Source organism: Hemitrygon akajei, chromosome 1, assembly GCF_048418815.1.
Source record: "Hemitrygon akajei chromosome 1, sHemAka1.3, whole genome shotgun sequence".
Taxonomy (NCBI): domain Eukaryota; kingdom Metazoa; phylum Chordata; class Chondrichthyes; order Myliobatiformes; family Dasyatidae; genus Hemitrygon; species Hemitrygon akajei.
Genome location: NC_133124.1, coordinates 10,348,533 through 10,361,002, shown reverse-complemented (window position 1 = coordinate 10,361,002; position 12,470 = coordinate 10,348,533). Strand labels below are relative to the sequence as shown.

General features: G+C 41.8%; 1 protein-coding gene across 6 annotated transcripts in view; it reads right to left on the bottom strand.

Moving 5' to 3' along the window:
* Positions 1-12,470, bottom strand: part of sugct (succinyl-CoA:glutarate-CoA transferase) — a 528,034-nt gene that overhangs the window by 167,929 nt on the left and 347,635 nt on the right. Inside the window, exon 13 of one of the 6 annotated variants that reach the window (XM_073032549.1) lies at positions 5,983-6,103. The exons of the other annotated variants lie outside the window; for them this stretch is intronic. Within the exon in view, the coding sequence (XP_072888650.1) occupies positions 6,098-6,103 (6 nt within the window). The 3' untranslated portion in view covers positions 5,983-6,097. Of the gene's footprint in view, positions 1-5,982; positions 6,104-12,470 lie in introns of those variants that run through there. 6 annotated transcript variants of the gene reach the window in all.

Below are 12,470 nucleotides of genomic sequence, written 5' to 3'. Positions count from 1 at the left end.
TCACCCTTAACCCATGACCTCTAGTTCTAGTCTTGCCCACCCTCAGTGGAAAAAGCATGCATGTATTTACCCTATCTATACCCCGCATAATTTTGTATATCCTCTATCAATTCCCCTTGATTCTCTGACGCTCCAGGGTGAAAAGTCCAAACCTATTCAATCTTTCATTATAACTTAGGTCCTCAAGTCCCAGAAACACTGTAAGTTTTCTCTGTACTCTTTCAACCTTATTTACATCTTTCCTGTGGGTAGGTGACCGGAAATGCATGCAACACTTCAAATTTGGCCGCACCAACGTCTTATACAACTTCAACATAACATCTTAACTTCTGTACTCCATACATTAAATTGATACAGATGCTTACCTTCCCCCCAACTCCCAGGAAATAAAAGATGTGTCAATTAACTTTTTCCCAAAAAAGCAGAATACTGCAGAGTGTTGTAAATGGTAAGATATTTGTCACATAATATCACAGCTGGGGAGCTGTGATCAATTTAACACATCCACTTATTCCCAGTGACTGAGACTGAATGTAATCAGATATCCAAAATTGCTTTTATTGGCAATAGCCCCATACATAACAGTTAAGACTGTCTCACACAGATCCGGCATAAACAGGACACTTGCATATTTAAATCCTTCTTTAGACTAATGAAAGAAGATAGTGTCAAAAATAATTTCTATGTAACCTAACAAAAGGGGACCTAATGCCACATGGTCTCCAGCTGATTCTACTCAGTGCAGTGCAGAGAATGATCCCAAACTATGATCAGTTTCTTTTTAATAACGCTTAACACATTGCTTTAGTGGCAAAATGCAGTGTTCAAGCATAGCTTCTTCCCATAAGCCATCAGATTTCTGAACGGACAATGAACCAGGTCATGAAAACTACCTCAGTGTTTTTGCTTTCTTTGCACTACTTAGTTAATTTTATTATATATATATAGGTTAAATTTATATACTCCAAGAACATCAGGTACAGCAGGGCTACTCCATCAGTGAACTGCTTGTTGATCGGAGTAGCTGGACTGGTGTCGGCAGCAGAGCAGCTGAGGTGTCGAAGGCTGCCCTGCCTTCTATGGGAGGCCTGAAGGATCATTGGGGACCCGAGTCACCCCAACCATAAACTGTTCCGGCTGCTACCATCTGGGAAACGGTACCACAGCACTAAAGCCAGGACCAACAGGCTCTGGGACAGCTTCTTCCACCAGGCCATCAGACTGATTAACTCATGCTGATACAACTGTATTTCTATGTTATACTGACTGTTCTGTTGTACATACTATTTATTACAAATGACTAAAAATTGCACATTGCACATTTTGCGTTGCACATTGCACATTGCACGTTGGAGACACAACGTAATGATTTTTATTCCTCATGTATGTGAAGGATGTAAGAAAAAAAGTCAATTCAATTCAAATAGTTGACATTTCAGGCCAAGATCTTCATCACAAGATGATAGGAAATGTTTTAATAGAGAATAGGTGCAGGAGTAGGCCATTTAACTCTTCGAGCCAGCACCGCCATTCTATGTGATCATGGCTGATCATCCACAATCAGTACCCCGTTCCTGCCTTCTCCCCATATCCCTTGACTCCACTATCTTTTTTCACCTGGAGAATTGGAAACCTTTGAGAGTTCTGTAACATAGCACGTTCAGGAGAGAAAACAATAGATTTTTAGGTTTTAAGAAAATTAAGGAAATGGAGTTAACACAGAAAGGTGACAGTAACATGAGATGTCGAATGGACTAATTATGTTTCTATTTCTTAAGCATCTTTGTAACTTAGTCACCAAGTCAAGCGGTCTAAGCCCAAAGGTGAAACCTGTGATCAGAGAGCTCTGGGGTGCACTCCGAAGTTGGAAGCCTGATGTCTGCAAGTAGGGTCTCTGGGGCCAAGGTCTGGAGGCCTGGAAGCTGCCTGTTCTGGGTTTGGTGAGGCCTAGACAGATCTCCAGAGAAAGGTAGTTTCTTTCATTATTTTACAGATTTTAATTATTTGTGTCTTATTTATTGTCAGTTAAATTTGTAACACATTAAAAGAAATACATTATTTTAAAAGCTGTTAAATATTTCTGACTAACTATTAAAATTTGTTAAATTTGATAAACCCAGTGCTTTTGGTGAAGGGCCATCAGGTGTGCAATGGCGTCACGCCACCCACACCTTGAGAGAAGGGAGGGCTGCACCTCCTCCAAGTAACTCTATGGATGTAGGGACCACTGGCAGCAAGTTTGGATAGCATGTTCATCACAAAATTTTCAATTATATAGCAAAAAAAGCCAACCTGTTCAAATTTTGAAATAAATACAAAAATCAAGCTGCATTTTTCTCTCCATAGCTTCCCTAATGTTTACATATACAGGATATACAGTGCCTATAAAAAATATTCACCCTGCCCCCTCAGAAGTTTTCATGTTTTATTGTTTTAGAACACTGAATCACAGTGGATTTAATTTGGCTTTTTTTGACACTGGTCAACAGAAAAAGACTCGTGTCAAAATGAAAACGGATCTCTACAAAGTGATCTAAATTAATTACAAATGTAAAACACAAAATAATTGATTGAAAACTATTCACCCCTTTTAGTATGACACATTAAATCACCACTGGTGCAGCCAATTGGTTTTAGAAGTCACATAATTAGTTTAATGGAGATCACTGTGTACAGTCAAGTAAGGTCTAACTGCTGGTGAGTCAGTATCCTGGCGAAAAACTACATCATGAAGACAAAAGAACACTCCAAGTAACCCGACAAAAAGGTTATTGAAAAGCACAAGTCAGGAGAGGGATACAAGAAAAGTAAAATGGAAGCAGCAAAATACAGGGAAATTGGGAGGGGAACCTGATGCAGTGTGCAAGAGAACCGTGACTTGGGAGATGATTTATTTTCCAGCAAGACAATGACCCCAAACATAAAGCCAAAGCTACACAAGAATGGCTTAAAAACAACAAAGCTAATGTCCTGGAGTGGCCAATTCAGAGTTCAGACCTCAATCCAATTGAGAATTTGTGGCTGGACTTGAAAAGGGCTGTTCACTCACGATCCCCATGTAATCTGACAGAGCTTGAGCAGTTTTGTAAGGATGAATGGAGAAAATTGCAATGTCCAGATGTGCAAATCTGATGGAGACCTATCCACACAGAATCAAGGCTGTAATTGCTGCCAAAGGTGCATCTACTTATGCAATCAATTATTTTGTGTTCCATATTTATATTTAATTTAGATCACTTTGTAGAGGTCTGTTTTCACTTTGATACAAAAGAATCTTTTACTGTGGATCAGAGTCAAAAAGAGCCAAATGAAATTGAAATCCACTGTGATTCCATATTGTAAAACAATAAAACATGAAAACTCCCAAGGCGTGGGGGGGGGGGGGGTGCGCGAAAACAGTACCTAGTTTCTTGAACCTTTTGTAAGCTTTTCTTTTCTTCTTAACTAGATTTTCTACATTCTTTGTACACCATGGTTCAATGGAACACACCAATACAGAATGCCATGCAAATATTCCCTGAACATTTGCTACATTTCTGTCATGCATTTCCCTGAGAATATGTGCTCCCAATTTATGTTCCCAAATTCCTACCTAAAAGCAGCATATTTCCCCCATCCCAGTTAAATGTTTTCCCAAATTGTCTTCTCCAGCACCATGGTAAAGGAGCTAGAGTTGTGATCACTACCTCCAAAATGCTCTCCCACCAAGAGATCTGCCAACTGGTACATGTTACAAATAAAGCTAATCATTTTTCTTTCATCTTTAAATTAATTTCGGTCAGAGAGAGGTTACATGAAGGAGGTCACTACCAGGAGGAGTGGCTGTGTCAAACAGCATTAATGCACTTGAGGGTTAAGGTAGATGAGAAGACTATGTTAGATAAGAAGAGTTGGGAGGATAAAAATTATCTGGGTCAATTGAGCCAAATTTCCTGATGGGGCGGTAGAGAACATAGCAACTAGCACTTTGCCTCACAGCACCAGCCGGAATATTGGGGTTCGATTCCCACTGCTGTCTGTAAGGAGTTTGTACATTTTGCTCATGATTGTGTGGGTTTCCTCCAGGTGCTCCAGTTTCCTCCCACAGTCCAAAGATGCATGGTTAATGTTATTAAGTTGTGGACATGGCCTCGACAGCATGGTGACATTTGCGGGCTGCCCCAGCATATTTGATTTGATGCAAAATGACCCATTTAACAGTATGTTTGATCTACATGTAACAAACAAAGTTAATCTTTAAAAATCTTATAAAAGAGATAGAATTATTTTCAACTAAATTACTAGAGTAGATCAAGGGACACCGTTTGATGTACATATGACAAATAAAGCTAATCTTAAATCTACTGTGCTGCACATGTTATGCACAAAAGGTTACCATAGTATTCTTACATCCATCTCCCAAGTATGCCTTGTTCTCTATGGAATGTTAAATTCCGTCTCATACAGTATGTTCCCTTCACCCTCTTCTCTGTCTTTTATTTGTCAACTAATATCATAATTTTGAAAACCACCAGCATACTTCCTGAATCAAGAGGGCTTTCAAAAATACTAATTATGTACAGATTGAATTTTCATAACAATTTTTCATAATAGCCTGGTGATGGTAATAATCAAGGCTTGGAAGTAAATCTATCACAAGCCCAAGGATTTTCTCATTATAAGATCATAAGACATAAGAACAGAATTAGGCCATTCAGCCCATCGAGTCTTCTCCATCATAGCTGATTCATTAGCACTCTCAATCCCATTCTTCTGCTTTCTCCTTGTAAGTTTTGACACACTTAATAATCAAGAGCCTATCAACCTCTGCTTTAAACATACTCAATGACTTGGCCAATTATAAATTACAAATTATTTTAGTTTTATTATATTTTTGTAGCTGTCTTATTGTTAGCCTTCATCATTATTTTGTTCTCTCTTTCTAAAGCAAAGAAGGGTGTAACATTCCCATTTTAACAAGCCTGGCATTTTCTCGCTGCTTTAATGAAACATCAGTAAACTTCCGGTAAAGATGGCACCTGCGTACAATGCTCCTTCCGTCGATATCTTCTGGATAGATCATGAAACCACATATTTCACTTCTTTTATGTCTTTTACATGTGTTTTTCATCTTGAGTGTGATTGTGGAACTGCTGGAGCCTGGGATTTGCAGTTTGGAGATCGTTTGGGTTTCTCAGTGCTCTACAGTCTCCGAAGGGCAGCGTGCAGAACTCATTGCAAGAAGGCTGAGAGCCAATGTTCTCCTTTATACTTGTGTACTGAAATGGTATTAAATAACCTTGAGTCCTTGAAAGTGACCCCAATCGGTTGTTTCAGAGATGACATAACATTTGAAGAAATCAAGCTAGTAACATTAAACAAAAATACATCTTCTCTCATTTTTATTGCCCATTTTATCACTACAGATACTTAATTTGTGAAATTTGGTATATGTAATAATATGAATATTTGTTAATTTGCAAGGCTTTTAAAAAATGTACATCTAAATGTCAAATCAAGTTTGTATTACCTATATACAGGTATATCAAAACAAAAACCACAAGGCTACTAAACAGCTTCCTCCCACAGGCAGTCAGACTGCTAAATAGCTGCTCTACTTGACTCTGCTTTGGACACTTTTAACTTGCACTAGACACTTATAACTTGTTCTTAACTGACATGTGGCTGTTGTGTTTTACTATTTATTGTTATGTTTATTATTTAGTGTTGCGTTTGTTATGTTATGATTGCACTGCTCCTGGAAAACGCTGTCTCATTCTGCCCTGCCAGAGCTGATGTACAGTTAGAATGACAATAAAGTTTTTGAATCTTGAATCTTGAATCACCAAAAGAGACAATGTTTCTCTGGACCAAGGTGTAAAGCATAGTACAGTAGTACACATAACAAACATATGACACACAATAACTTAGGAAAGTAAGGATAAAATCTACAGATGTTTTATGCATAAATAAAGTGCACAAATTAAATATTGTAAGGTACAGAACAGATTAACCAGTGACACTTCGAATGCAATATGGCAGTGAGTTGAGAAGCCTAATGTCCTGAGGGAAGAAGCTGTATTCATCCAGACCATTCTTGTCTTTATGCATTGGAGTCTCATGCCTGATGGTAGAGGGTCAAAGAGGATGCTAGATTAAAGAAACATTGAAAACCTACAGCACAATACAGACCCTTCGGCCCACAATGCTGTGCCAAAATGTCCTTACCTTAGAAATTACCTAGGGTTACCCAGAGCCCTCTATTTTTCTCAACTCCATGTACTTGTCCAGGAGTCTCTTATAAGACCCTATCGTATCCACCTCCACCACCGTCGCCGACAGCCCATTCCACACACTCACCACTCTCTGTGTAAAAAACTTACCCCAGACGTCTCCTCTGTACCTACTTCCAAGCACCTTAAAACTGTGCCCTCTCGTGCCAGCTACTTCAGCCCCAGGAAAAAGCCTCTGACTATCCACACGATCAATGCCTCTCATCATCTTATACACCTCTATCAGGTCACTTCTCATCCTCCATCGCTCCAAGGAAAAAACGCCGAGTTCACTCAACCTATTCCCATAAGGCATACTCCCCAATCCAGGCAACATCCTTGTAAATCTCCTCTGCGCCCTTTCTACGGTTTCCACATCCTTCCTATAGGGAGGCGTCAAGAACTGAGCACAGTACTCCAAGTGGGGTCTGTCCAGGGTCCAATATAGCTGCAACATTACCTCTCGGCTCCTAAACTCAATCCCACAATTGATGAAGGCCAATACACTGTATGCTTCCTTAACCGAAGGCTGAAATCCTAAGAACCCTGTCTTTGCAGTGCTCCTGATAAATGACCCCGATAGATGGTAGGAAGACCATTCATCAGGACTGGAAAGGAAGGGCCAAGAAGCCAGAATAAGAAATATTTGCTAACTTTTGATTTTTCCAAGTTGGACATGAGATTCTATTTTTTTTTAAAACATGCACATTCAAACACTTTTTCTTTTATGTACATATGTCTAACTTTTACAATAGGGTCACAAACCTGTAGGATGTATGTGCACAGAATCAAAAAGAATTACTGGTTAATTGTTCTTGCAATGAAACTACAGGTATGCGTATTACAATTGAATGATTACTCTAAGTTTCATGCATTTCTTTTGACTAGTAATGGTGGTGTAGTGGAAATTCAGAATTCTCTATTTATTGAAGATGCCAGAATATCAGCTACATCCAAGGCAGCTAAAATTACAAATTTCTCCTCCTCCTTCTCTCTCTCCCATGGTCCACTCTCCTCTCCTATCAGATTCCCTTTTTACCATCCTTTTATCTTTTCCACCCATCTCCTCCCTGCTCCTTATGTCCACCCTGACCCACCTGGCTTCACTGATCACCTTTGAGCTAGACATTCTTCACCTCTCTCCCCCAACCCTCAACTTCTTCCTCTCCTTTCCAATCCTGATGAAGGGTCTCTACCAGAAACATTAACTGTTTATTCCCCCCCCCCCTTAGATGCTGCCTGACCTGTTGAGTTCCTCCAGCATTTTGTTGACCTACTCATTTCTTGATCCTTGAAAACAATGTGACTAGGTCAGTTGACTGACATTGCAATTCTGTCTTGCTAATTCTTTTCATAAACTTTTTTATCTAAATGATTGTTGGCACCACTGCAAAGATAATTTTGTCAAAGCTGACAGTATGCTTGGCCTACAGAATTAGACAAATTAAGTTATCAATGACATGATATACAGTAAAACAGTATCATATCAATTACACAAAATATTACAGATTATTTTTCAAGGACAATTAAAGTCATTGTCACGTAAAATCAATTATTATTTCAAACTTTGGAAAGCAGCCTGGTCGAGGGAAGTGCCTGGTGTGAAAAGTGCTAGTCTTTCGCTCGAGAGTCTTCGGTGAGGAGGCTGAGGGAGGAGACTACGCCAGGCACAATTGGAGAGGGTGAAGACATGACCGCTAAGCTGATTCAGTATGCTACGTGCATGATGTGGGAGGTCAGGGACACTGATGGTGCCCACGGCTGCTACAGCTGTGGAAAGTGTGTCCAGATTCAGCTTCTGAAGGAGCATGTTGCAACACTGAAGAAAGAACTGGATGACCTCAGGTTTATCCATGAAAACGAGAGTTTTCTGGACAGGACCTACAGTGAGGTCGTTACACCGAGGATACCAGAAGAGAGAAAGGGGGCGACGATGAGGAAGGAAAGGATGCTTGAAGTACAGGAGACCCCAGGGGATGTACCTCTCGTAAACAGGTTCACCCTCTTGGAAGCTGTCAGGACAGAAGTTACTGCCAGTCTGAGAGGCGGACAGGTCTGCGAGCCGAAAATTGGTGCAGAAGCAGAGCCGAGGAGTCAGACATCAGGAAGAGCCGTGGTAGTAGGGGACTCCATAGTAAGAGGTACAGAAAGGGGTTTCTGTGGCAACAGGCGAGTTTTAAGGATGGTGTGTTGCCTCCCTGGTGCTAGGATCCAGGACATCACAGACCGATTGCAGGGAATCCTCAAGGGTAAAGGTGAACAGCCGGAAGTGGTAGTGCATGTCGGCACAAATGACATCGGGAAGAAGAGGAAGGACATTCTGCAGCTGGACTTCAGAGAACTCGGAAGATGGCTGAAAAGCAGGACCTCCAGGGTGGTTATCTCTGGTTTGCTTCCAGTTCCTCGTGCTGGAGAGGGCAGGAACAGGGAGATAATGGATCTGAATGTGTGGCTGAGGAACTGGTGCAGGAAGCAAGGATTTACATTCTTGGACCAGTGGAATCTGTTTTGGGGTAGGGATGAATTGTACAAAAGGGACGGGTTGCACCTTAATAGGCGGGGGACCAGCATTCTGGCAGACAGGTTTGCCACTGCAACATGGATGTGTTTAAACTAAGTAGTGGGGGGGGGGGGGGGAGGGGATGAACTGGAAATATAAGGATGGAGTTGAAGGGAAAGTGAAAATAAGAAAAGTTAAAAAGGACAACAGAATCAATGGAGTAGAAAGCTCAAGAAGAGATCATACAGTATGACCAAGTGAAATAGGAATTGATATGAAAGGAGAGGGGAGTAACGAATTAAGAGTATTATACATGAATGCACGAAGTATAAGGAATAAAGTAGATGAGCTTGAGGCTCAGTTGGAAATTGGCAAGTACGATGTTGTGGGAATAACTGAGACATGGCTTCAAGCGGACAGGGCCTGGGAAATGAATATTCAAGGGTATACGTCTTATCGAAAGGACAGACTGACTGGCAGAGGGGGTGGGGTGGCTCTGTTGGTGAGGAATGATATTCAGTCCCTTGCGAGGGAGGGCATAGAAACAGGGGATGTAGAGTCAGTATGGATAGAACTGAGAAATTCTAAGGGTAGAAAGACCCTAATGGGTGTTATCTATAGGCCCCCAATCAGCAGTCTGGATGTAGGGTGTAAATTGAATGAAGAGTTAAAATTGGCATGTCACAAAGGTAATGATATAGTTGTCATGGGGGATTTCAACATTCAGGTAGACTGGGAGAATCAGAATGGTACTGGACCCCAAGAAAAGGAGTTTGTGGAGTGCCTCCGAGATGGATTCTTAGAACAGCTTGTACTGGAGCCTACCAGGGAGAAGGCAATTCTAGATTTAGTGTTGTGCAATGAAGCGGATTTGATCAGGGACCTCGAGGTAAAGGAACCATTAGGAGATAGTGACCATAATATGATATGTTTTAACCTACAATTTGAGAAGGAGAAGGGAAAATCAGATGTGTCAGTATTACAGTTGAACAAAGGGAACTATGGAGCTATGAGGGAGGAGTTGGCCAAAATTCAATGGAACAATACCCTAGCAGGGAAGACAGTGGAACAATAATGACAGGTATTTCTGGGAATAATGCAGAAGGTGCAGGATCGGTGCATTCCAAAGAGGAAGAAAGATCCTAAGGGGAGTAAGGGGCGGCCGTGGCTGATGAGAGAAGTAAAGGACAGTATAAAAATAAAAGAGAAGAAGTATAACATAGCAAAGATGAGTGGGAAACCGGAGGACTGGGAAGCTTTTAAAGAGCAACAGAAGATAACAAAAAAGGCAATATGCCAAGAAAAAATGAGGTACAAAGGTAAACTAGCCAAGAATATAAAGGAGGATAGTAAAAGCTTCTTTAGGTATGTGAATAGCAAAAAAATGGTTAAGACCAAAATTGGGCCATTGAAGACAGAAACGGGTGAATTTATTATGGGGAACAAGGAAATGGCAGATGAGTTGAACAGGTACTTTCGATCTGTCTTCACTAGGGAAGACACAAACAATCTCCCAGATGTAATAGTGGCCAAAGGAACTAGGGTAAAGGATGAACTGAAGGAAATTTATATTAGGCAAGAAACAGTGCTGGATAGACTGTTGAGTCTGAAGGCTGATAAGTCCCCGGGACCTGATGGTCTGCATCCCAGGGTACTTAAAGAGGTGGCTCTAGAAATCGTGGACGCATTGGTAATCATTTTCCAATGTTCTATAGATTCAGGAACAGTTCCTGCTGATTGGAGGGTGGCTAATGTTGTCCCACTTTTCAAGAAAGGAGGGAGAGAGAAAACAGGGAATTAAAGACCGGTTAGCCTGATGTCAGTGGTGGGAAAGATGCTGGAGTCAATTATAAAAGAGGAAATTATGACACATTTGGATAGCAGTAGAAGGATCAGTGCGAGTCAGCATGGATTTATGAAGGGAAAATCATGCTTGACTAATCTTCTGGAGTTTTTTGAGGATGTAACTATGAAAATGGACATGGGAGAGCCAGTGGATGTAGTGTACCTGGACTTCCAGAAAGCTTTTGATAAAGTCCCACATAGGAGATTAGTGGGCAAAATTAGGGCACATGGTATTGGGGGCAGAGTACTGACATGGATTGAAAATTGGCTGGCTGACAGGAAACAAAGAGTAGCGATTAACGGGTCCCTTTCCGAATGCCAGGCTGTGACCAGTGGGGTACCGCAAGGTTCGGTGCTGGGACCAGAGCTGTTTACAATATACATTAATTATTTAGATGAAGGGATTAAAAGTAACATTAGCAAATTTGTCGATGACACAAAGCTGGGTGGCAGTGTGAAATGTCAGGAGGATGTTATGAGAATGCAGGGTGACTTGGATAGGTTGGGTGAGAGGGAAAATGTATGGCAGATGCAGTTTAATGTGGATAAATGTGAGGTTATCCACTTTGGTGGCAAGAACAGGAAGGCAGATTACTATCTAAATGGAGTCAAGTTAGGAAAAGGGGAAGTACAAAGAGATCTAGGTGTTCCTGTACATCAGTCAATGAAAGCAAGCATGCAGGTACAGCAGGCAGTGAAGAAAGCTAATGGCATGCTGGCCTTTATAACAAGAGGAATTGAGTATAGGAGTAAAGAGGTCCTTCTGCAGCTGTACAGGGCCCTGGTACACCTGGAGTATTGTGTGCAGTTTTGGTCTCCAAATTTGAGGAAGGACATTCTTGCTATTGAGGGAGTGCAGCGTAGGTTCACAAAGTTAATTCCCAGAATGGCGGGACTGTCATATGTTGAAAGATTGGAGCGACTGGGCTTGTATACACTGGAATTTAGAAGGATGAGAGGGGATCTGATTGAAACATATAAAATTATTAAAGGATTGGACACGCTGGAGGCAGGAAGCATGTTCCCGTTGGTGGGTGAGTCCAGAACTGGAGGCCACAGTTTAAGAATAAGGGGTAGGCCATTTAGAACAGAGATGCGGAAACACTTTTTCACCCAGAGAGTGGTGGATATGTGGAATGCTCTGGCCCAGAAGGCAGTGGAGGCCAAGTCTCTGGATGCATTCAAGAGAGAGTTAGATAGAGCTCTTATAGATAGCGCGGTCAAGGGAGATGGGGAGAGGGCAGGAACGGGGTACTGTGTGTATGATCAGCTATGATCACAGTGAATGGCGGTGCTGGCTAGAAGGGCCGAATGGCCTACTCCTTCACCAATACTGTCTATTGTCTATTATCATTTCAAACTAAGGACATGTACGCTGAACATTCCTTTCTTGCCTTCATTAAAAATGGTATTGGGATAAAATGTCTTGAATTTAAAAGCTAAGTGGGGTGTATGGGGTGTCCAGGGAAGGGTAGCACCTTTGGTGAAGGGCCTTGTCATGTCCAGTCTGGGCAGCTCACCCAACCATGGTCCCCACCAGACACTCAGCTCTCGCCTGTGGCTCCAAGTAGCTGTATGCATGCGACAAACCCCGGTACACCACTTCGACAGGCGAGGCGAGCTAGGTGAGGGTAGCTGGTGAGCCTTATACCCCAATGAGATAGGGACATGCCTGTCTTAGCAAGTGCAGTCAGCTCCAGCTGACTGGGTGGATGAGATCTCAAATGAGATCCAATGGCTAGGAAGGCAGTATTGCAATAGTCCATGGAGAGTAAAGGGTATGACGAGGCACAGAAAACATCATGGTCATCCACTGCAACCCCAGTTTGTGACGCTTGTTCGTACCACTGGACCCAGACTTCTGAGGTCGACAG